The following is a 23,753-nucleotide window of genomic DNA, read 5'->3' as shown; positions in this document are numbered from 1 at the left end:
TGACCTTAAACAACATTCATTCAGCCTCAAACGAAGGCAAACACAAATGCCTATGAACATATTTTGCCAGGAATGTCACCAGAACTTGGAAATGACTTAAACACAAAATAACAAAGAGAAATATCTGATTGTATCTGGCCTTGTGTTTCAGAACCTGTACAAAAGATGTCATAAATAAACAAATAATAATAATGAAAAGTATGGATCACATTCTAATTTATAATGTGACTGCCTTTACAACTCTTCTATTAACATATCTGTGTACCTGAGTTAAAACAAGCTTTATTCCCATATATAACAACGGTACTTACTGAGCGGAGGTTGTAATGGATGTCCAGTTTTTGAACACCATCCTGCAGGGTGAATATCTGGGTGATCTGAGTCAATCCAGAAATCATACATATGGCTCCAGCCATCAAAGTGGATCTATGGATAAAAATCAGTATGTTGCATAGTGTACACTTTAAATTCTACAGGTTAAAAACAGGGGCTAATCTGTGACTCCACTAGTGGGCAGAAAGCATATCTAATTATGTGTGAGTTCTATTGCAATCATATCTTGCTTTCAAGCTTACCATAAGCACTAGGCATTGTCCATAGAATTTTAATTTTTTCTTTGTAACTGTAAGGTTAGTAATGTGCTCTGAAACCATCTTCTTGAAATGCTGACTTATATACTCAGTACCAAATGTGGTGCCGTTCTGTCACCATCTTGGATGATAGTGAATTATTGGTGGAGCCACTACTGGCACATGGGCAGGGAGAGTACATTATTTATTCAATTTATTTCACATATGTCACCTTTTTCCCAGAGTGTGAACCAAGATGGTTAACAAAAGAATCAGCTAACTCCCAGCCATAAAATTGTAAACACTCATTCTGTAAAGGCCTTATGAGACCTCCCAAATTAGGATCACGAACCACCAATAAATGGGAGACATTTATTGTGAGGATGCTTTTATTCTCCTAGTCTGTTTCATTGATCACGAGGAGAACAAAATGCTGGATTAGATAGACCCTTAGTTGGATCCTGAATGGCTCATGTTCTTAACTGGCTGTCTCCTAGATAACTTTCTGTAAACATTTACTATGTGAGGAGAACACAAAAATGGGGAAGCAAAGTGGGGATGATTTAACATCATGGCTTAAAGCCCCAAGTAGGGGAGAAACCCACCTTTATTCTATAATCTTCTACATCTTCTACACTAGCTACTCGGATCAGAGTGGGAGTCCTTCGGTCCACTGCCTCCAACCTCATATTGATCAGAAAGCCATGGGGTTGTCTCTGGAATTTGGAGAAAGAAGAACAAATAGAATGAATCGCACCAAATCTTGCCAATGATTTCTCCTCCCCACCCCACCTCACCCCACTTGTTCATTCTGTACCTAAAGAAAGGATTTCCACAGTTTGCTTCATATTTATATGTCCAGTGCTTTCCATTAGGTGACGAGATTTACTTTGGTAAACCATAAATACCAAGGCTTAAGAGTATAATGACTGCACACTACTAAAAAGAAATATTAACTCTGAAAAGTAATTAACAGAATGGAGGCATTTTTGTCAGAATTTACTTGGGCACAAATTCTGACAACTTCTCCATGCCCCTTAACCTTCCACGACATCTCATGAATCCATCTACTCTTGCATAGTAAAGACTAAAGAAAAAGGTGACCCACTCACCACTTTAAAAGCCCATTTTGGCACAGCTGAAGCACCTGTTTCCTCTAAATATTTTTCCCAGCTGAAGTTCTCAGGATCAGGGTAGTCTGGAAATAAAAGAATCTGCCAGATGACAAGCTTTTGCTGGAGAAGCCTCAGAATATTTTATCAGTTGCAATATGCTCTTAGCTAGGGATGCACATGTCTACCAAGCCTATTTTCACAGATGTTCTTCTTTTCCTACTTTCTCATTCCACCAGAATCCACTTTGGTACTTTTTATGCAATTTTTAATAGATCAAAATCCAGCCTGCTTGGTCCCTGTCCCTCCCCGCCAAACTGTCTGTATTTCTGGATATATCTTTCAAGCCATGATTCCTGCCTCGCAGTCTGTTTATAATGTATTTGTCTGATTATTTGAAAAATACGTATTTTATTGACTGCATCACAAAAGCTATCTGTCAATGTGCAGATTCTGGAAGATAAAAGGTAGGAACAGGAGGAAATCTGCATATAGATCTATGGATTCCATAGAGACTTTACTCTCGGCAACTAAAACTAATCACAGTTAGCTTAAAGATCATTCAATTAGCTTAAAGATCATTCAATTTATTTCATTTATGTCATCTTTCTCCCAGAATGAGAACCAAGATGATTCACAAAACCCATTATTGTGGGATTTCCTGTGTGCTTAAAAGCATTTGTTTACCTCATGAACTGCAAGGTTTGTAACTAATTTAGGGACATATTAAATTAAATTATTGAAGAGAATATATGCTGCAATCCCTATATAGCAGAACCCTGGCTACAGAATGCTATCACCCCAAAGAACTGACAATATTTTATGCATCAAAGCAAATGTGCCTTTGTATAGATTTTAATACATACAAGCTTTTAGAACAGCTGTAAATTTTAAGTATTTCACCTATTGTTTAATTGCCAAGGCTTGTTTTGAAAAATAACTTGCACATTGCCATGAAATCTTGAATAGAAGGCATAGAGTAATCAATATTTTAAATAAAATAAATACAATATTTGCCATGAATGGAAAAATCCCAAGTCCGTTGAAATATCATTCCAAATTTTCTCCACAAATCCTAGACTGACACTAATTTTGGAAGAGACTCTTTGCCCATTGATGGCACCTTTCCTGACATGGAAATGATTGTGACTTTGTCTAAAGGATGTGTGTTTAAGAAGAATTGCTTCCTCTGTAAATCCAGGAAATATTAGAAGACTATGTTGGCAAATCAAGGATTTTACTTTATAGAAAAAACAGATGCTGAACACAATGAGCTTAGAACTCATACACCCCATTAAGGCATCTTAAAAGCTGCCAGACAACACATATATTGTGTATGCATCAGGATTATTTTCACCCAACCCATTTTTATTACAGAATTCTAGTTATCTTTCCAGGCCAGGCAACTAAATTGGTCTTCTAAAGACACCTTCCATGCCCTTCATACTTATATGTCAGGGAGAAATTAAATATACTTGGTGTAACCTTCACTGGGTCAGCTTGTTTTTCTGGAAGAAAGTCTCTAAAACTAAGGTTTTTAAGTTAGTCCTAGTGAAGCCATATTAGCCCTTCTCCTTCTAGATTCAATCTGGCTTCGGGTCAGGGATGGAAATAGCTTTGGTTACCTTGGTGAATGATCTACGCAGAGAGCTGGATAGGGGGAGTGTGACCCTGCTGGCCCTCCTGGACCTCTCAGCTGCTTTCAATACCATAGACCATGGTATTCTTCTGGAGCGACTTACGAGAATGGGACTGACGCACTGGGTTACAGTGGTTCCCATCTTTCCTTGTGGGCTGCCCCCAGGTTTGCAGTTTGGGGGTGATTCTGGATTTTGCCTTAAATCTTGAAGCCCAGATGGTGAGCAGAACTGCCTTTGCACAACTAAAACTTGTGCACCAGCTGTGCTAATTCCTGGAGAAATCTGACCTGGCCACTGTGGTACATGAACTGTTTACATTCCGTTTGGCCTACTGTAATGCACTCTATGTGGGACTGCCCTTGAAAAGTGTTCAGAAACTCCAATTTGTCCAGAGAACAGCAACCAGGTTACTTACTAGAGCTGATTCCAGGGAGCACACCACTCCCCTGTTGAAACAGCTCATTTGGCTCCCGACTTGTTTCCAGGCACAATTCGAGGTGCTGGTTTTAACCTATAAAATCCTACACAACTTCAGACAAGATTACTTGAGACTCCATGTACCCCTAGAGGTTGGGTAGACCTCTAAGGTCTAGTAAGGAAACCCTTATTTCAACATAGTCCCTGGTCAACATGTGGAACTTACTGCTGAAGGAAATTAGATTGGCTTCCACCCACATGACATTTAGAAAAGGTGTGAAGACTTTCCTCTTCGAAGCAGCTTTTAACTGACAGCAGGCACTTACGGATAAAGGAGAATGGGGGAAATTTGGATTGACTTTAACTTTTAATGTTTAATAAAACATTATATCTAAAATTATAACAGCTAAACAACAGAGAGGAAAAAACCAGGCACAGATTAACACCTCCCAGCAACAGATTTTCTCAGGCTCAGGCAAGCCTTCAAATGCTAATGAAGGTGATCAGCTAAACATTCACACCTAACTGCAGCAGGGAAGAGCTCCTTGCCCCACCCCAGCCATTCCACAGATATATACACCCATTTTTCCTACTTCCAACAGACCTCACACCTCTGAGGATGCTTGCCATAGATGCAGGCGAAACGTCAGGAGAAATGCCTCTAGAACATGGCTCTATAGCCTGAAAAAACCCACAAGAACCTAGTGATTCCAGCCATGAAAGCCTTCGACAATACAATAAAACAGATGTTTTTAAGGATTATTGAACATCTAATACTTGTTTAGTTACTTTTTAAATCATTTGTATGTGTGTTTAAAATATGATGTGAGCTACCTTGGGTCTGTCCTGGAGAAAGGCGACATAGAAATCTCCATAATAAATAAAAATAATTATTATTCCAACGTGAGAATGGTATTGTACATTTTAATTGGCCAATTTACCATGTTAAAATAAACCCAAAACTGCATGGCCCAATGTGCATTACTTATGTGTGGAAGCAACTGTTGGACGAGACAATAGCAGACAGCAACTATGTATTCACCTTGTGGAGGAGTGAGGGGCTTTCCATGCTCCTGACACCAACCAACTGGGTGGATATAGGGGCTGCTGGAGTCACACCTGTCATGGAAATACAATGGTTTTATAAAGCAATGAAGGCAAAACATTATTTTAACCGAATGATAAGTAACCACACTCCATTGCTTAAATTATTAATGTCTGGTGCTTACAATTCCTGAAACTCTCCTGAAATTTCTTCAACTTTCTCCTACACATGTAACACTCCCAAATTAGTCTTTGATTTTCCTCTCAATAGAGCTCAGTGGCTGTCAATACTAGACTTGTTAACATTGTTCACCTGAAAGAAATCCTCACCTACCAGTAGTCATATGTGTCATCCCAGTTGTCAAAGTGCACCAAAAAGCGATTGTCCACCACGTCTGTCACTGTGGCAACACATATCAAAGAAGGGTTCATGCGGTCCACCGCTTCAAGTTTCATGCCCATTTGGAATCCTGTGGGAGCAGCATTCTAAGGATACACAGAAAGATTCAGATGTGTTTTTGACATGGACCATGCAGTTGAATCCCATCCAGAAACTGATGCACAGCAAACCAAAGTGTAAGAGTGACATGTAAATAATTCAAATAGGTGGGTAGAACCAATCATGCAAGTCCCTCCCATGCAAACTGGCAGTCTGCTGGAAAGTAGGACTGAGACTGTATGGGAAAACCTTGTATATATGTGTGTTTATACTATTCACACAACAAAACCTTACAGTATTGGAGGGCATAAGGGAAATAGTGTATATGCATGTTTGTGTGATTATGCTGCAAGCAATCCTGCCTTTCTTTCACACTGATTCACAAACTATGGAAAGTCAAGTGTTAGCAGTCTTCATTTCCTCTATGCAATTCAAGACCCAAGCAGAACTGAAGCCATCTTGTATGCAATGCTTTTCAAATTACCCTTGGAAGTCAACAAGTAAGGAATGACAGGGTCAGTAATTTCATCCCATGATCTTATCACAAATGTCACAATAAATCTAGTATGGGCACAAACAGTGTTTGTGATGTCGGTGGATTTGCAGTCGGTAGATTCATTGACAATACTCCCCATGGTTTTGGAAAGATCACCTTGATTTCTAAAGACCTTCAAAAATGGTCAAACTATCCCAAACTTTTTCTCAGCATAGCTAAAAATGATTAATTTCTCCATAGCATTTGCTAATCTTGCTAGACACTCACACTATCCGGGGTCACAAAGAGATGCTTGGGAGCTGCCTGAGCTTTTGTTATCTTCAGGTAGTTGGCCCAGTTGAATTCATCTTCTTTATAACCTAAAGCTCCTCAGGAATAGGAGAGATTGAAGGAGAGGCATTAATGGAGGTTCATATGTTCCTCTTAACCAAAGCAGAAATCACACTGAATTAAAATGATCATTCTTAGGGTATTTTCAGAATATTGGCTTTCCCTTTGAAGAGTATTCACAGAGATAGTAATGTCAGTCCATTTTAAGCACATAAAAGTCCCGCAGCACCTTGGAAACTGACTGCTAATAAGAAATTTCTAGTATATCTTTTCATGAACACAGTTCACTTCATCACATACTTAGAGCAAACCCTCTCATGTCTACAGAAGACTCACTGCATGTATATCATAAAATGGACTGTATCCATGAAAGTTTATGCTAGAAATTCTTCCCAATCTGTCTCAAAGGTGCTGTCAGATTCATTTTAACCCCCCAAAACCTGTTACACATGGCTTCAACCCATATATTGCCATGTCACCAGCTCAGAGTTTGTAAATGTTACTTTTGGACTATAAGCCTCAGACATTACCACCATGCATGCAATGGCCATACCAATTTGGGATTTCTGGGAGCAGTAGTAAAAAAAAACCCTCCCAGAACTTTTTCTCTATTCTCTCCAGCTCTAGCATCTTCACATCTGTGGAGTGCTGCATTTTCTTGTCATCTCAAGAATGCCCCCATATATGACGCTTGCAAATGCATTGTCCAAGTCAACCTACCTTTGGGAGGCTGGAGTTTGTGTCCTGTTTTCTCAAACCACCCAGCAGGATGAATGTTAGGTGAATTAGCATTCAGCCAGAAATCATGACATTCAGAGTAGCCATCAAAATGGAGGCGCATTCTGTAACCGCATACCTGTGTGCAGGAAAAACAAAAGGAAGTCACATCCTATTTTAATGAATGACTGGTTTTGCTATACACCTCCTTGGTTAGATATCCCAACCTTTTGGAAGTTTCTAAACCAAGCTGATTTGTCAAAATTCTGCCAGGCAAGAGCCAACCAAGTTTCTTTCCTATGCAAGTAGGTAGAAATTAGGTAAACTACATTGGATACCTTTCCTAATTTACCAAAAGTTGTTAAACTACATTTGATAAATTGTCCCAGTTTTTTAATCTACAATTTCTGGAGTTTACATTTTATGGAAAGATACATCCCTTCTCAGCAACAGCAACATTCACAGGCAACACTTTTTGGATAAAAAAAAGATGCAGTGGGTTTAGGATTGAAATCCTATTATTAATCCTCATTAGAATCAACAGAACTTATATCAGTGTTATCATCTAAGTTATCATTTAAAGGATACTGTGGATATAGGGCTAAAACCTGATTATCAATCCACACTAGAATAAATCCACTGAAACCACAGAATTTATGTCAGTGTTCACTTCTAGGTTTTTCATAGCCTTATGGGTTCTCTTTGAGTCAGCTTGAGAGGCAATGAAAGGAAGCATCTGAAAAGACAACGCTTATTCGCATGCGTGCGTCAGTATCATGGAGTCATTCAGTGCCACAATTTAAATAGACAATGATGAGAGGTTCTCAATGACTATTGATTTCTTTAAATGATGGTTATTCTTCATTATTTTTGAAATGCTTTGGGGGAGGGGGTATCCTGTGAAGATAGATTATAAAGCTTGTTGGAACCTGCCGCCAATGCTTACTCTAGAGCGAATCCTATTTTGGAATATGTCTATATAAATTGTGTGTCTATATTGTGCTGAAATAACAAAGAAGAAGGCCACTTATATATGAGGTAGGTTCAAAAAGTATCCAACCATAATTTTTATGCATAAACAAATGAAGCTAGAGAGGTGTGGTTTGGTGCAATCCAAATGCTCATGTTTGATTTTTTTTCTGCCTGCAGAAGCTGTCGACGGCAGACAGCTGATGAGTGAGGAAGTGTAAGTGAACGCTGTCTCATTTTCATTTTTCACAAAATGACAGAAAAATGTGAACAATGCTACTGCATTAAATTTTGTGTAAAGCTTGGCGATTTTTAAGTAGAAACAATTTGCAAAATTCAATAGGCCTTTGGTGATGAAGCAATGGGCACCACACAGATAAAGGAGTGGTACAACCACTTCAAATATGGCAGTACATCAGCAGAGAGTGAAGCATGTTTTAGTAGGCCTTCAACATTCAGAAATGAGATCCTCATTGACTAAGTGAGGCCCTTGGTGATGCCCATTCATTGAATCACAATCAGAGAACTTGCAGATGAGGCAAGCATCAGCATTGGATCCATGTATTCCATTTTGACTGAGGATCTGGGCTTCAGGAGAATCCCAGAAAAGGTTGTGCCAAAGCTGCTAATGATCGAGCAGAAGCAGCATCATTTGGAGATTGTACAGAACATGCTGCAGACTGTGAACAGTAATCCCAACTTCCTCAACACAGTATCACTGACGATGAGTCCTGGGTTTACAGGTATGACAAGTTGCAGTCATCACAATGGAAGCATCCAACATCCTTGAGGTCAAAAAGTAAAACAGGTCCACAGCAATGTCAAAATCATGTTGACGGTCTTCTTTGACTTCAGTGGCATGTTTCATCATGAGTACGCACCACACAGCACAACTATCACTTAAGAGTACTACCATGAAGTTCTGTGTTTGCTTTCGTAATGCTGTGAGATGCAAATGGCCAATCCTGTGGACAGTGGGCAATTGGCAGCTCAATTGAGATTATGCACCTGCCCTTTCTTCACATTTGATACAGAGATTCCTGGCCAAATACAACACACCTGTGCTTCGTCAGTTTCCCTACTCTGCCAAAATGGTCCCATGTGACTTCTGGCTTTTCCCCAAGCTGAAAATGCTCCTGAAAGGAATCAGATTTCAGTTCAGAGAAGACATTATGCAGAATGCGACAGACCAGCTATGCGCCATATCAAAAAAGGCATTTCAGTGCCGCTTCTGTCAGTGGCAGAATCATTGGGGGAAGTGTGTGGCAGCCCAATGGGACTACATTGAGGGAGATTAGTGTAAGATTATTGTATCTCAATACAAATATTTTTTTATGAATAAAGGTTGGATACTTTTTGCACACACTTCGTAGTTGTCTTAATTTTTTATGTGCTTTATTTTGAACCTGTTGGGGATGCTCTATCTGGAAATCCTGCACTGATGGCCCATAGGACCCCTTCTAACTCTATGATTCTATGCTGTTCAGAATGTGCTGTTAGATCTTTTTACTGCATTTTTTGTTTTATTGACGATTCTGGACAATCCCATCACCCTGCCTCATTCACAGAATTATGCAAGAAGTCCAGATGAAGTCATCTATTGTAACTCCCCACGTTTCCCCCTGACTTCTTCTATCTCTTCTCCTTACCACAAATATCCATCAACCAATTAACAATGATATAAAATACTTTTACTGAAAGTAGTAAGTCCCTGGGAGCTGATGTCCTCTCCTGCCCCTTTCATTGTTATTTTCATCAGAGTTATGCACTGTTCTGAAAACTGGTAAAAGTTGAAGTACAACAAAATAAAAGAGTACAAATTAGTCTCACCTCAGCCACTGTGAGAATAAAGTACATGGAGGGATGCTGAGGATCAATCCCTTCTAGTTTCATCCCCACCTTGAAACCATTCTTGTCGTGACCAACCAACTGGTGCTGAATGGATAGAACCATGAGAAAAAAATAAGAATACATCATCACCATAACTGACATCTATGTTTTTCATAATTCTCAATGCTGCGGGAACACCATGAGATAATGGTGACAAAAGGTGAACTCTATTAGGTGTTTCCAGAAAAAGATTACAGAGAGACCTCTGGGACACAAAGAATAAAACTGTGTAGGCACACAGAAATGGAGAAACAATGTAATTTCAACAAACAAGGACTGGTTGTTGAAACTGTCTGATCTAGCCAAAAGGGACAAATTAACAACACTGATTAAAAGAGAAGTCAGTCGAGACATTTTCAATTGACTGGGAACTATTTTTCATCTGTAATCAAGGCGGATTACAAATCTGGCAAAAATTCAATGCTGCACAGGTGACAATAAAACAAATATAAATATAAACGATCTAAGCATATAAACAATTAAAACTCATACCAACTGAAATATTTAATTTTGTAATTTTTCAAAATAATACATTGTACAGTCCCTTTTAAAAATTTCCTAATGGTTTTAAACTGTCTTTTCCAAATAATTTATTTGACTCTTAAGGGCAAAATCTAACTTCAGAGAAACAGAAGTGAAAAATCTTTGTTAATTTCACAATTAGACTTTTAAGGAAAAGAATGCCGAATTCCCAATAAAATTGTTGAAGTGGCAACAGTAAAACAAGGCAGAGATTAAAACAAAACAATAGAAACAACCAAAAAGATAACAAAAAAAATCACAAGTATCATTTTTCTTAGTACGTCAGACTTTTTCACATGTTTTTGGGGGGACATGGTAACTACTGTGGTAACTACATTTATGGGTCTGATTCAGCAACATGGAGTAACTCAGTACAGCACCCCATATCCATGAAAACTCATGTGGAAATAAAAACTAATTCATCTTAAATGAGCTGCCACATTTCCCCCTCCCCCAATTTTTCTTCCTTGTTATAGTTTCACAAAGAAAACCTGTAAAAAGCAGTCTACTAACCAGTTTGTCAGAAATATCTACCCTGAAATATCCACCATACAACTACCATTTTCATGATTCACTAGGAAGAAGTAACCACAATGCAATATGTAGCCTAGTTCCATCAAATCTCAGATACAGGAACACTTGACACTCACTTCCTGGAACAGATTCAAAGGGGCAGCAATGGCTTTGAGTTCCTCCAAGTAAGATGCCCAGGTCCAACCTTCTGTCTTCTCCTCACTCAAGTCTAAGAAAAACAAAATGCAAATCAAATAAAAATTGTTCATTCAATAGTTTAATTGGAATATACAAATTTAGAGTTTTCAAAGAGAGTCAGAAAACAAGAATTGAGAGTGCTCCCCTTCCCCCGGCTCATTATGACCCATAACCATATCCACTTGTCAATGATAGAGTAATTGAGGATATGTTGGTTGATGTTTGCTACACAAAACCATCATGATTCCACATTTGTTCTGCACTCTTGCCCTAGTCAGCTACAGACAGCACTTAGTAGGCAGGACACCTACCAAGGTTCTTCTCAATCAAAACCAAATTAGTTCTGTGGCTGTAAGTGTACCAAAAGCAAAGATCCGGAAACCATGCCATATGAGGAGCAGCTTAGGAAGGTTGGTATGTTTAGCCAGGAGAAGAGCAAATTAAGAAGTGACATTATATTCATGTTTAAAGTTTTGAAAGCATGCTGTATTGAAGATGGAGCGAGTTTATTTTGTGCTGCTCCAGAGACTGGGACACAAAGCAACGGATTCAAACCATAGGAAAAGAGATTCTAGATAAATATTTGGAAGAACTTTCTGATGGTAAGACCAGTCTACAGTGGAAATTCTGCCTCAGGGTGTGGTAGTGTCTCTTTTTTTTCTGAGACTGGCTGAGCAGCTGTCAGGAGTGCTTTGATTGTGTGCTCCTCCATGACATGATTAGGTTGGACTGGATAGCCCTTGTGGTCTTTTCTAATTCTTATGATTTTATGAAAAACATCTATTAACAGATGGTGTTACCAGTGTTTCTTACTAACTTTATTTTTTATTTGTCTCTAAGCTTTTTTTGTGTTTAATAAACCTTTGTTTGCACCTTTTATACTGTGTTTGGCATTCTTGAGGCTTCTGGGTCTTGACAATATATTATATTATTACCATAGCACAATATTAATATTATATATTACTATATTGTAATATAACATTATACACCTATATACACACACACACACACACACATTTTATTTGTACCCTGCCACCATCTTCCCGAAGGGACTCGGATTGGCTCACAAAAATCTACCTTTGTCTTCTTTTCCAGATATCCAAATGCCAACTTTCATCTATTTGCAAATTCTTCATTATTTCCTCCTCTAATTCCATAAGTGACTTGGCCATTTAGATAAAATCTAGCACTTTTTCTCTACAATCTTTAATGAATAGCTCATTTTCCCCTTTTCAGGATTTTGCTATTGTTAGTCTTACAGTGATGAAGCTGTTTTGGCAAATTTCTTCATCTCCTACACTGTTTCTCTTTCTGAATAATCCTAAAAGGCTTATTGCTGGTGTGTTCTTAACCTTTTTGGTGTTCATATTATTTGTTCCTATAACCACCTATCCGAAAAAAAATTGTACTATACTGCAGGCCTACCAGACATGAAAAAAAGAACCTTTCTGCATCCTGTACCTCCAGCATTCCCCTCAACAAGTTTATCTATTTTGGCCATTAACTCTTGGTTTATATAGCTTTCCTACTGCCTCAGGCTTTCGATAAAAGATAACTGGACAGACCATGGAGAAGGAAGGGAGAAACTATTATGGATGAACCATTATTTCCTGAGCCTTGTTGAGTTCATACCAGCGAGAGCTTTTCTTCTCCATTTCTTTTTCACCAATAATTTTATATTCATTCATCCCAAACATTTCATCCAGTGAAGCAGAAGTAAATAAGGAGGACCAAACTATACCTCGACAAGGAAAGAGCACAGTAGAAAGAAAATTATGATAGCTTAAGCAAAGTAGGTGTCACTTAACACTTACCAAGCTGACTCAGATTCCACTCTTCATTCCCAATGTTGCTAGATGGAAGTTCTCCTCCAGAGCTATTTGTCTCCTCCTGTTTTACTTCCTATGTCATATAAACAAAAAAAATAACATTGTTTTCTATTCTAAAATATTTTTTCATCATGCTCTCCTATTTCTCTGAGTGCTGACTAAACCAAATGCAGTTTTATAAATAGTCAGTCAAAAGCAATATACTCAGTAAAAAGCAATGTAGGTAAAATGGGCACAACTGTAACTTTGTATCAAAATAGAGGTGATGTAAAAGAGTTATGATAAGATCACAAAAAAACCGAAGAGCAGCTGTTGGATGATGGGTTTTTAATGATTTTCTGTCACAGCACTGCACACATTCCAAAACATTATTATAACCATGCTCATGAAAGGGAATATCTGGATCATATTTCTAGTTTTCATCCAGCAGGAGTAATACATTCAGGTAAAATATTATTCAGGAATATTGGGACAAAGAGAGGGTTGAGTTTCTATGAGAACACAAGGCCTCCATAAAGCCTTAAACATTAAAAGTTGGGAATAATTTATTCACAAAACTCTATCACATCTATGTTGGTCACAATTTTGAGAATGTAGCATTGCTTCTCTAGACTCCAAACACACACACACACACACACATACACACACACGGAAATAGTGAGACAGAAACAAAAATATTCTTTCTCCTTTAACTATATCCAAAAAACACGAACTGTTTGCTGACAGACTGATTTTCCTTCAAAAAAACAAACAAACAAAAAACCATTCATCAAAATCTAGAACTGTTGTGGATGTTGAGGAAACTCTCTTAGCTATGAGTAAGCTGAACCTAGATAGCCATTGTCTTCCAGTTTAATCAAAATAAAACATTTTCTTATCTTACAATTCTTTAAAAAGAAGTTAACACAATCAAATAATTAAATCCCAAACCACCATTAGTTACACAATTAAACTGCTAAGCTTTTTATTGTCAAAAACTTTCGTGGCTGGAATCACTGGGTTGCTGTGAGTTTTCTGGGCTAGATGGCCATGTTTCAGAAGCATTCCTTCCTGGCGTTTCACCTGCCATAGATGCAGGCGAAACATCAGGAGAGAATGCTTCTGGAACATGGCCATACAGCCCGGAAAACTCACAGCAACCCTGTTAAGCTTTTGTCAAATAGCACTTGATATCCTTAATCCAACCCCATCAAAACTGCTTCAGATTAGTTTAAATATGTAAATCAATGTGGATAGGCCATACACTAGTCCCTTCCTTGCATGTTCCAGTTCATGCATATGGACAATGCCAATGTGGACTGGAGTGAGTCTTCTATAAACAAATCACCCCTCCATGTGATGTTGAAAATACCAAGAGATGCACTGTCTCCACTGCCACCAAGCCAAACATTGGCACCCTTTGGCTGCACCTCCTGATGGAATCTCAAGAGAATCACTGGGATTTTAGTGGCAATGAAACCTGCAAGAGTACGATCTGGGCAGTCCATATAAGGCCCACTCCCACTCTAAGGAATGCCCTGCTCAAGAATGGTAATTTCACGGTACAGCTAGACTCAACTCAAGATAATCAAATGATATTAATCTCGGAAACAAAATGCTGCCATCCAACTCTATTAAACATATATGTGAGAACATCTCAGTCACACCGTTTGCTCAGCTTCTTCCTCTTCCTCCTCAGAAAGACTCTGATATTCTTTCCTCTTCCGTTTCTTCACTGGTTTGAGAATTTCAGTGGAGTTAGTGCTGCCAGAAGAGTTCTCCACAATGACTGATCTGCAAAACAGGCATAAAGGTTTCAATAGCTTTTCATAGACTTAGGCTGTTTTCCCTTCAGCATAAGAACCTGCTCCTATGACAACATAGTGCCCTCAAGTCCCTCCCCAATTCTCCAGGCCTTCTTAAATATTTTGGTGATTTTTCATTTCCAAAGCAGACAAACTGACTCAGAACCACCTGAAAATATTTACGGTACTTTAATTTTCCCATTCCTCCAAGGAAATATAAAGTATTTGCAGAATGCTGTCCAAAAAAAAGTTTTATAAGCTCTACAAATCATCATCATCAACATTTATTTATATCCTGTCATTTAACGGGAATTAAAGGCATCTTACAATTTAAAACAAATACAAAACATGACAAAGGTCAACATTAAAATGTAATTAAACTATTCATAATACTAAACCAATTTGAAACATACCCTTAAGAAGGATAAAAGGCAATTAAAGGAAGTTCAACAAAGCACTACTACATCCTCTGCAAAATCTTTTCTTTAAAACAATCACTTCTAGGAACCTATCAAATAAAAAAAATGCCTACTGAAAGATGTACAAGGAGGAGGCAACCCTCACCAGGAGAAACCCTGAGTAAGGTTTTCTTCTGAGCATCTCAGAGCCTAGGCAGGCTCATAGAGGGAGACTTAGGGTGCATTTACACTGCAGAATCAATGCAGTTTTACACCACAGCCGTGGAGTAGTGATAGTACCATGGGAATTGCAGTCTTACAAGGTCTTTAGTCTTTTCTGTCAAATAGTGATACTGCCTCACCAAACTATAACTCTTAGGATTCCATAGCATTGAGCCATGACAGTGTAAATAGACCCAAGGTTGTTAGATTCTACCTGCTGGCCATTTCCTGGCATGTAGAAGACATGATGTAAAATACATTGTAACCTGATAAAAAGTTCCCTTCAAAGAATCTTGGAAATTGTATTTTTGAAAAGGTAATATGAATCCTCTTTTCAAAATTCCTATCCCAACCTGAAATAACTACAGGTCCACAGATTCTTTATAGAGGCAAAAAATAAACTAGGCTAGTTTGAGTTCCTGATGTTGGCTTCCCCCACCAATCATGCCTGGAGAGATATGAAAATTCCCTTCTTTGAACTGATTCAATATAAAATGCATAGAACTTATATTTTTCTCTCAAACCAAAACAATCCCCCCTCCCAAATGTGCACTAAACAGGTAATCCAATGCTCTCTAGATATTCTGGACTACAAGGATGATTGGTTATAATGGAAGCTTATGAGAGTTGTGGTCCAACAAATCTACAGGGCATTAGAGATGGTAGCGGTGTACAAATAAAGTTTATTATTATTATTAGGTAATCTGTACACAAAAGAAAAAGTCACAGGAAAGTTTATTATTCCTTTCCATCCAGTTTACCACCCTTCTGTAACCCATCAAACATAACATCATTTATATTTTAAACCTTTCTTTGAATTGCCGGTGGCAGTTCTCACTGCAAAATCCCCTTCCTTCCTGGACTGATCCTGAAACATTTCTCCGACCACAGGTACTGCAATGGAACAGACTGTCTACAGTTGGAAGCTTTGGAGGTTCAGGAACATCTGAATCTACAGAAGCCAAAAGAGAAGCAAAGTTTTAAATGAGCCACAATTATCACAAACAAACACAAGTCATGGCAAGACCTTTTGGGGCCAACCCAGATTCAGATGCCACTGGCGTACACTCTCCGAAACACAAAGCATGTTCCATTTGGCACTTACAAAACATGTATTAGGGTGATTCAATATAATGGGCAAAGGTCCTATATAAAACTGGAAGAGCAAAAAGCTTCATCATATTGTTAAGTAACAATGGGTAGTTGTAGAACAGTGATATCCAGTAGTTGCTAAAATTAATGGAGCAGGGAGGCATCTATTCCCCCTCAAGGACAATGAATTGCAGTGTTGGTTGAGGGTTTGGAACTATGCTTTACCAGCAAAGAGAAGTGAGCTGTTGTATACCTACACTTGGTACAAGTAGGTATTAGATGTCTCCTTGCACATGATTTGGAAAGATCTATCTGCTCATGAAACCAGGGGCTGTGCAAGTATAATACCCCCCAAGTAGATCCTGATCAAGGCCCCATCATTTATGAAAAAGTACTCAAGGGACTAGTGCATAGTAAGCAAATTCTTTCAATCCATGAAAGCACAAACAAGTTGTATGAATTGACACAAAAACACAGTGTGCTGAAATATCTGATGAAAAGAGCATTAGTGGAAGCCTCATCCATACATATTTCTTCTCCAAAACATCCTGCTTTCTCCTCATTGCATGGAATTCACGGTGGGTCTTGAAAAGTATGTTAATAGAGCTCAAGCTCTTGCAGGTTCTAACTAGCTGTCACAGCCTAGCAAGTTTAACCAGGCTTCCACATGGTAGTGGGCTGCATGCCAACCTAGATAAGCACAATGGGACATTTCTCCAGACGTGACAAAAAGGCCACAACATCTATTAACACAATGATAGTGTAAAATACATGGGATCTACAAGATATCTCTTTCTCTATAAATCACCACACACAAAATGAGTAAAACATCAAGAAAGATGTAATATTACCTCCCAACATTCTCATTGTCTCCATGTCCCAGCAGACTTCCACAATGCAAAGTATACACAAAGTTCTGAGAACCTATCAAAGACCAATACTCACCTTGAGCTACGGTGGGATTGTCTTTGTTGATGAGAACCACAGCATCATCCGTATCTCTTTCTGAATGGCAATCTTTCAGGGGCTCCAGAGGTGAAATCTTGTCAGTGCTGACCACCTTCAATGTTCCATATTCATTTATCCGAAACTGCATCAAAAAGGAGAGGCGTTATAAAGAGAACAAGGCAAATCTGGGTATGACAGTATTGTGCTAAAAGAGCATAAAGGCCTCCTCTTCAAAACATCTGCATCCCTTTTTTGTCCAAAAAGAATAACGAAAAGCAATAGGAATCATCCTGTCTATCTTCACATAACCATTTGGTGAGGCAGACCATTCTATGTAGCCTGAAAGTCATGCTATGTACCCGCTCAACACTATCCCAGTCTTCCCAGTCAAAGAACAGGCATTTAGGGTTAGGAAAAAGATGTCATCCACCTACCCTTAGGTTGCTTCCAGGAAGAGTGGCCACCCCATCCTTCCATTCCAGAACCCGGATGGTGTTGCAGGTCTGTACACCACTGATCTGTGGGATGACTGTTGCTGTGATAGGTTCACTTCCTGTGCCCTCTCTTTGCCTCTCTCCCCCCATGTTTTTCTGAGGGTCTCGAGGGAAACGCTGGATTTCTAAGGTGCTAGTTGGAAGGCTTACAGTGGTTGTGTTTGCTGAAGTTGGGAAAAAGAACAGTAAGTGCATGACAAGACTATCCATATGTGAACATATTCATGATGACACACTTCATAACAAAGGAAGAACCAGATCTTTGAAAAGTTACTGTTTGTGAGTATAACTTAGTCTCCTTCAGACAGCATAATCAATGGCCAATTGGCCATTTGGACTGGGCAATTTTGGAAGTTGTGATCAAAAAGCAACTTTCCCCAGATCTGTAAAGGATACTGCTTTGCTATCCAAGACTGAATGCTGGAAGAGAATATGAAGACAAATCCAACATAGATCTCCAAAGTAAAATCAATTAATCATGTATTGTTTAACTGTTATGTGTCAATTGATTACTATATTTTAAGCTGTTATCTCCTTCCTTAATCCACAGGAAGAATCATTATCTGCCAAGGTTCCTTCCCTCTTTACACTCTGATTATTTGGAAGTTCATTTTTGCTCCAAACAAAAAACCCTGATAAATACAAGGCAGCCAAAAACGTTTTTGTTTTGTTTTCTACGATGTCAACAGGTTAGAAACATAGTTTGTAAAGAAAGCATTCTTTCTTTCTTCTATAGATGGTCTGATGGGAAGATGCAGAGCAAATCTGAGACTAAAAAGACATACATCTACACTTCTACACTAGGTTAGATCACTGGATTCTGATGCAATTCTGGCTTTCACTACTTATCAATGCCATTAGGCATCTGCACCTTATCATCTTACAAGCTTAGTCCAGGTTTTAAATTTTCTATTTCGTTCAACAGGTCAAACTGGATCACCAAATCATTTCACTGGGAGAGGGATTCTAGCAAGCTCTGCTGTATCAAAAATTGTTTGTTTGTTTTTTACAAATTTACACTGTAAATACATCCAGTTTCAAATGAAATAACCTAGCAAAATAGGCAAAATATACAGAAAAAGGGAAAGTAGCAAAAGAACACAGAAAGACAGTTCAGGATGGAAACCGACCTCTGAGCACCTACCTGGTATGATGAATGCAGTTGCTGGTAAATGGGCACTTTGCACAGTATTTTCATTGGCAACCAGATGGACACTGACTTCCCCTGTTACATTCCCTTGTGTGCTTCTTATAACCTCCATTTCTGCCCGCCCATCCATCACCTTGCCCCAAGCATGAAGGATGTAACTGAAACATAACAAGAAAAGCAAGAAAAGACCCCTCTGAGCATTTGGGAAGAATGTAATAAACATTTTTTGAGTTTGCAACAGAATGTGAACTAAAGCAATGTTATTAGTCTATGCTAATATGTAAACTGAAACACAGTTCTGCTTCAGTATTTCCTGTTTACAAATTGATGATGGATAAAAAAAAATCTTATATTAGACAAAATAACATAAGTTATTCTTAGTAGAAAAAGATCTGATTGAATAATGTGTTCACTAGCGCAAAGTACATGCAAATAGGTCTAGATTTAGAGAACATGAACTTCAAAGTTTCAAACCCAACATTTGAACTGATTTTCCAAAAGAAAATGCTGCCAGTGTATATTGTGGATACCTGTATACTATATACCTGTTAGCAATTTAACTGGTACTGTTTTGGATTAACTGATATTTCTGGCCCATTTTCAAAAGCAACATGTTGAAATAATAGAAATGGAAGGTTACCAGAGCATGAGCAAAAGCTGCAAGATACTGCATTCCAAGTAGGAGCCCAGTAAGCTGGGCTGACAATTGGGAGTTCACACTGACCCATGGCTTCGAACTGGCAACCTTTTCGTTGGTAGATCTTATCATTACTGGTGATTTACCAGCTGTGCTAAAGCCTAGTAGTAGGAAGTATATATGGAACAAGAAAAAGGAAAATTGTGCTCCAAGAAGACTAAAGTATGATTCTCCTGTAAAGTATATAATGCTGCCTTTCACACCTAAATCTCGTTGCTAGTGCTATTATTATTAGTAGTAGTAGTATTAGTATTAATATTAGTAGTAGTAGTAGTAGTAGTAGTAGTAGAAATACAACAAGATTAGTACACAGCAAACAAGGTCACTCTGCTAGCTGTTGTATTGGATCACACATCGGACACTTCCCAAGTGTCTAGGACTGTGTGATGTATCAGTGAATAATGTGTGCAGATCCTAGTAGGGTGGCCTTTTGCAGCTGATAGATGGTAATTTTGTCAGCGCCAATTGTCTTTAAGTGCAGGCCAAGGTCTTTAGGCACTGCACCCAGTGTGCCGATCACCACTGGAACCACCTTTACTGGCACGTGCAGTTCAATCTTTAAATCCTCATACCATGTCAGCTTTTCCAGTTGTTGTTGTTGCTGTTGTTGTTACTACACACAGGCCTTCCCTCCATGTTCAAGGGAATGGTTGCTTACACATTGCAGAGCAAAAGCAAGATACATAAATATAGTGCTACTAGTATGACTCTACTTTAACTTTCATGGTAACATTCTGTGATATCCCGAGGGCTTGTAGTTTTGTGAAGTACTCAGAATTCTAAATATCCCATGAAATATTGCTTCAGCAGTTAAAGTGAAATACAATACTGTGACTGTGTATGATGACTTGCTCCTGGGCATTATAGATGGATCCAGGGTTTTCAAACAAGGTTCCCTGAAAACTTTGTATTTTACACAGCGGACTCTTTGTTCCACAAGAGATTATCATTGGTGTGAAAAATCTCTCTTTTAGCTGCAGACATGGTCATTTTTATACGGACGTTCCCTGAGATCTTAAAATTATTTCCAGCATTCCTCCGGGATAAAAGGGTTGAGAAAGACTGATTTCAACATTTCAATCTGCACAAAAGTAATGTGTTGGTAAGGCAGGAACTTGCAAGGCTGATCACTGTAAGCATGATGTGACATTTGAGATTATTAATTGTCGTTATCTTTATTTATTTCCCACCTTTCTTTCAGTAATCAAGGCAGCCGACAAATTAAAATTAATGGCATGGGAATGGGATGACAATTATAGACTCAGATTCATTTTTTAAAAGAGCATTCAAGAGGAGGAAAAACATAGGCAACAACTAATGACTAGATCCAGGCAAGAGGGCTAGAGGGAGATATGGGAAGAAACCGAAGCGAGTTTAACAGCCAGAGAGCAAATCATTTCAGTACTAATCTGTGCCCTTTTGTTATGATTAATAGAAACAGAATAAAAATTGCATCACAACCAATTTTATTCAAATTTATTCAACTTGTACCATTTTAGCAGTAGTAGAATCTTGACTTTTTTCACAGTAGGTTTTTTATTATCACCATATAGATTAGAATAGAGTGTAAAGGTGTACTAATATAATCTCCCAATTCAGAAGTAACGACTGCTAATGTAAAAGTGTGAAGAAAGACTACTGGCTTTTTTCAATTCTGGGGTAGTTTACTTTAGAAAATGTAAAAAGGACCAGCTTCTCTGTAGCCTCCTGCCTAAAAATTTGACATAATGTTAATGTTACTGCTGTTGTTCTTTATATAACAGTAAATAAAGAACAACCATCAAAAATAGGTAAATTCTAGTCAAGAATTCCCTTCTCTCGCTTCCACCTCCATCTCAAGTGCGGTTGGTCGGGATGAGGGAGAGGATTTTCTCGGTGGTGGCCTCCAAGCTCTGGAACTCTTTCCCTAGGAAGATTAGACTGGCACACGCCCTGTCCACCTTTTGCAAGGACCTAAAACATGGATGTTCCACTGTGCCAATGACTAAGCAGTTCACCAGATAATTGGCCCCTAACTTACAAACAGCTCTTGCATTTTAGTACTGCCCTCTGCCAAATGATATTACCCTTCCAGCCTGACCTTTTATCGGATTTTGCACTTTTCTTTAGCCTTATACAGAAACTATTGAACAAACGTTGAGCCCTTCAAGCTCAGTGTTTATTATTGTTCAGTCTTGGGATTGCTTTTATGATATTATGTTGTGTTATTGTGATGTGTTAATTTTATTTTGATAATTCGATTTTATTTTATTGTACTGTGTTTTTAATTTATGGTTTTTTGGGGGCTTTTCCCTTTGTAAGCTACCTTGAGTCCCTTGGGAGAGATGGAGGCGGGGTATAAAAATAAAGTAGTAGTAGTAGTAGTAGTAGTAGTAATTATTAGAGACAATCAGGGCTAGCTAATCACCTCTCAACAAAGGATTCCCATAGCCAGTAAGAAGCCAGACTGCTAGGCTATTAAATGCTAATCAAGGTGGCAAGTTGAAACATTTACACCTACCTCAAACATACAGGAGTTCTTTCTCCCACCCTGGACATTCCACAGATGTATAAACCCTAGTTTCCAACAGACTTCACAACGTCTGAGGATGCCTGCCATAGATGCAGGTGAAACATCAGGAGAGAATGCTTCTGGAACATGGCCATACAGCCTGGAAAACTCACAACAACCCAATGATTCCGGCCACATAAGCTTTCGACAATACATTGCTGCTATTGCTGCTATTAACACTGTCCAATGCCAGCCGCATACTGGACAGTGTATGGAGCACAGGATTAACCTAGTGCCTACTTGAAGTGCAGTCTCTGGTACAAGAGAGGACAACACACCATTTTGTGTTAAAATCTTGTGGCAAGAGAACCCTCTTGAGAAATTTCTTCCCAATCAGCTTATGAAAAGCAGCGGTTTCAGTACAAACATGTTCATGCTGTTCCGAGACCCATCTGTTAGAAGCATTCAAAGTCTCAATTCTCAAAACTTGTTTATGCAGAGATAGTCTTTTAAATCAGCAAGCCATACACTAACCATTATTTTGAAAGTCTATGGTACATTAGGCAAAAGCAAAACCCCACTGAACAAATCTTGCCAAGAAACCCTCCCAATAGGATTGCCATAAGTCAGAAATGACTTGAAGACCATAACACATGGAAGATTTCAAACATTTAGATTGGTGCTTCAGTTAACTTTAAATGTGCAGATTTAAAACTATCCTTTGGTTTTCACGTCTTTCTGAATTTTATCATATAAGTTACTCTATCAAAATGTAGCATCATATTCCTATTCCCACAATAATGCCAGGTTAAAAAATACAGGGGAAATACATATATTTAGTTGTGTGGGTGGCTCCAGAGAACATATTTAAAGAGTGGGAGAATGCAAGTGCATTAGGAAGGTGTAGAATAATATAGTAAAGAAGAGGCTATTGTGTTGCTAGTGTTGGACATTTTTAAGAGCTGTATAAATGTTTGCTGTGCTTGAGTGGTACTTTGAAAACAACAATGAAAATCGCAAATAACAACAAAAGTAAACATATTAAATGGACACAAAACGCCACAGGATTGCATCAAGATGATAAGGAAATGATGTACTGTTCATTCTAAGTGACAAGGCACTACGCAATAGGTCCCAACTATTTTTGCACAACCATTATTCCGCACAATACATCCTACTGGACATTTGTTTGCATGGTAAGAAAGCAAATGGTAGGATGGTGAAAAAACATGGTGGAAAATGTAATCTAGTTCACAGGTCAAAATAACATAGTCTGCAAGCCACATGATGTACCTCAAGTCCATTGTTGTATCCCTGGAAACCCTGTTCCATCACTCTCCATTAAAGAAATAGAGAACATAATCTTCAGAATGGGACACATAAATCTCTTCAAAAACAAGGCATGCTGTTCACCTTGTTCTAGGGCCTCCTCCATTTTTCAAAATCGCAAATGATCTTCTCCCTCACTTCTGTTTTTGACAGAAGCAATTGGTATGACCTCAGGCAAGTCTGGGGGTGATTGTGGCCCTTGTCCCTCAACAACAACAACAACAAGCTTTATTTATACCCTGCCACCATCTCCCCAAAGGGGACTCAGGATGGCTAACATGAAACCAAGCCCAGGATTACAATCAGGCAAAATAGAATACCTGCAACAGGAAATAACATCAAATAATGTGCAAACAATAACAAAATTATGCAATAGAATAAACAGAAAATATAAAATGATAAAGGGATTGAACACGGTGGGCTGGGCCAGATGCAAGGAATAAAATTATAAAACCCCTGGGTG

The 23,753-nt window shown here is 38.6% G+C and overlaps 1 protein-coding gene across 8 annotated transcripts in view; it reads right to left on the bottom strand.

Annotated features, from left to right (window-relative positions):
* Positions 1-23,753, bottom strand: part of L3MBTL1 (L3MBTL histone methyl-lysine binding protein 1) — a 39,672-nt gene that overhangs the window by 5,454 nt on the left and 10,465 nt on the right. For 4 of the 8 annotated variants that reach the window (XM_060772283.2, XM_060772282.2, XM_060772281.2 and 1 more), the window contains 15 exons: positions 18,768-18,931; positions 17,564-17,787; positions 17,127-17,271; positions 15,897-16,041; positions 14,332-14,458; positions 12,671-12,758; positions 10,796-10,887; positions 9,564-9,668; positions 6,768-6,903; positions 5,985-6,085; positions 5,117-5,268; positions 4,781-4,857; positions 1,682-1,767; positions 1,175-1,285; positions 312-426 (listed from right to left, as the gene is read on the bottom strand). In XM_060772283.2, the coding sequence (XP_060628266.2) occupies positions 312-426; positions 1,175-1,285; positions 1,682-1,767; positions 4,781-4,857; positions 5,117-5,268; positions 5,985-6,085; positions 6,768-6,903; positions 9,564-9,668; positions 10,796-10,887; positions 12,671-12,758; positions 14,332-14,458; positions 15,897-16,041; positions 17,127-17,271; positions 17,564-17,787; positions 18,768-18,903 (1,840 nt within the window). In that variant the 5' untranslated portion in view covers positions 18,904-18,931. The remainder of the gene's footprint in view (positions 1-311; positions 427-1,174; positions 1,286-1,681; positions 1,768-4,780; positions 4,858-5,116; positions 5,269-5,984; positions 6,086-6,767; positions 6,904-9,563; positions 9,669-10,795; positions 10,888-12,670; positions 12,759-14,331; positions 14,459-15,896; positions 16,042-17,126; positions 17,272-17,563; positions 17,788-18,767; positions 18,932-23,753) is intronic. The other 4 variants (XM_067468153.1, XM_067468155.1, XM_067468154.1 and 1 more) reach the window with 4 other exon arrangements.

The sequence above is a fragment of the Anolis sagrei genome, chromosome 4 (assembly GCF_037176765.1).
Source record: "Anolis sagrei isolate rAnoSag1 chromosome 4, rAnoSag1.mat, whole genome shotgun sequence".
Lineage (NCBI taxonomy): Eukaryota > Metazoa > Chordata > Lepidosauria > Squamata > Dactyloidae > Anolis > Anolis sagrei.
The sequence above is the reverse complement of the archived record's forward strand: the minus strand, read 5'-3'. Positions and strand labels throughout refer to the sequence as shown.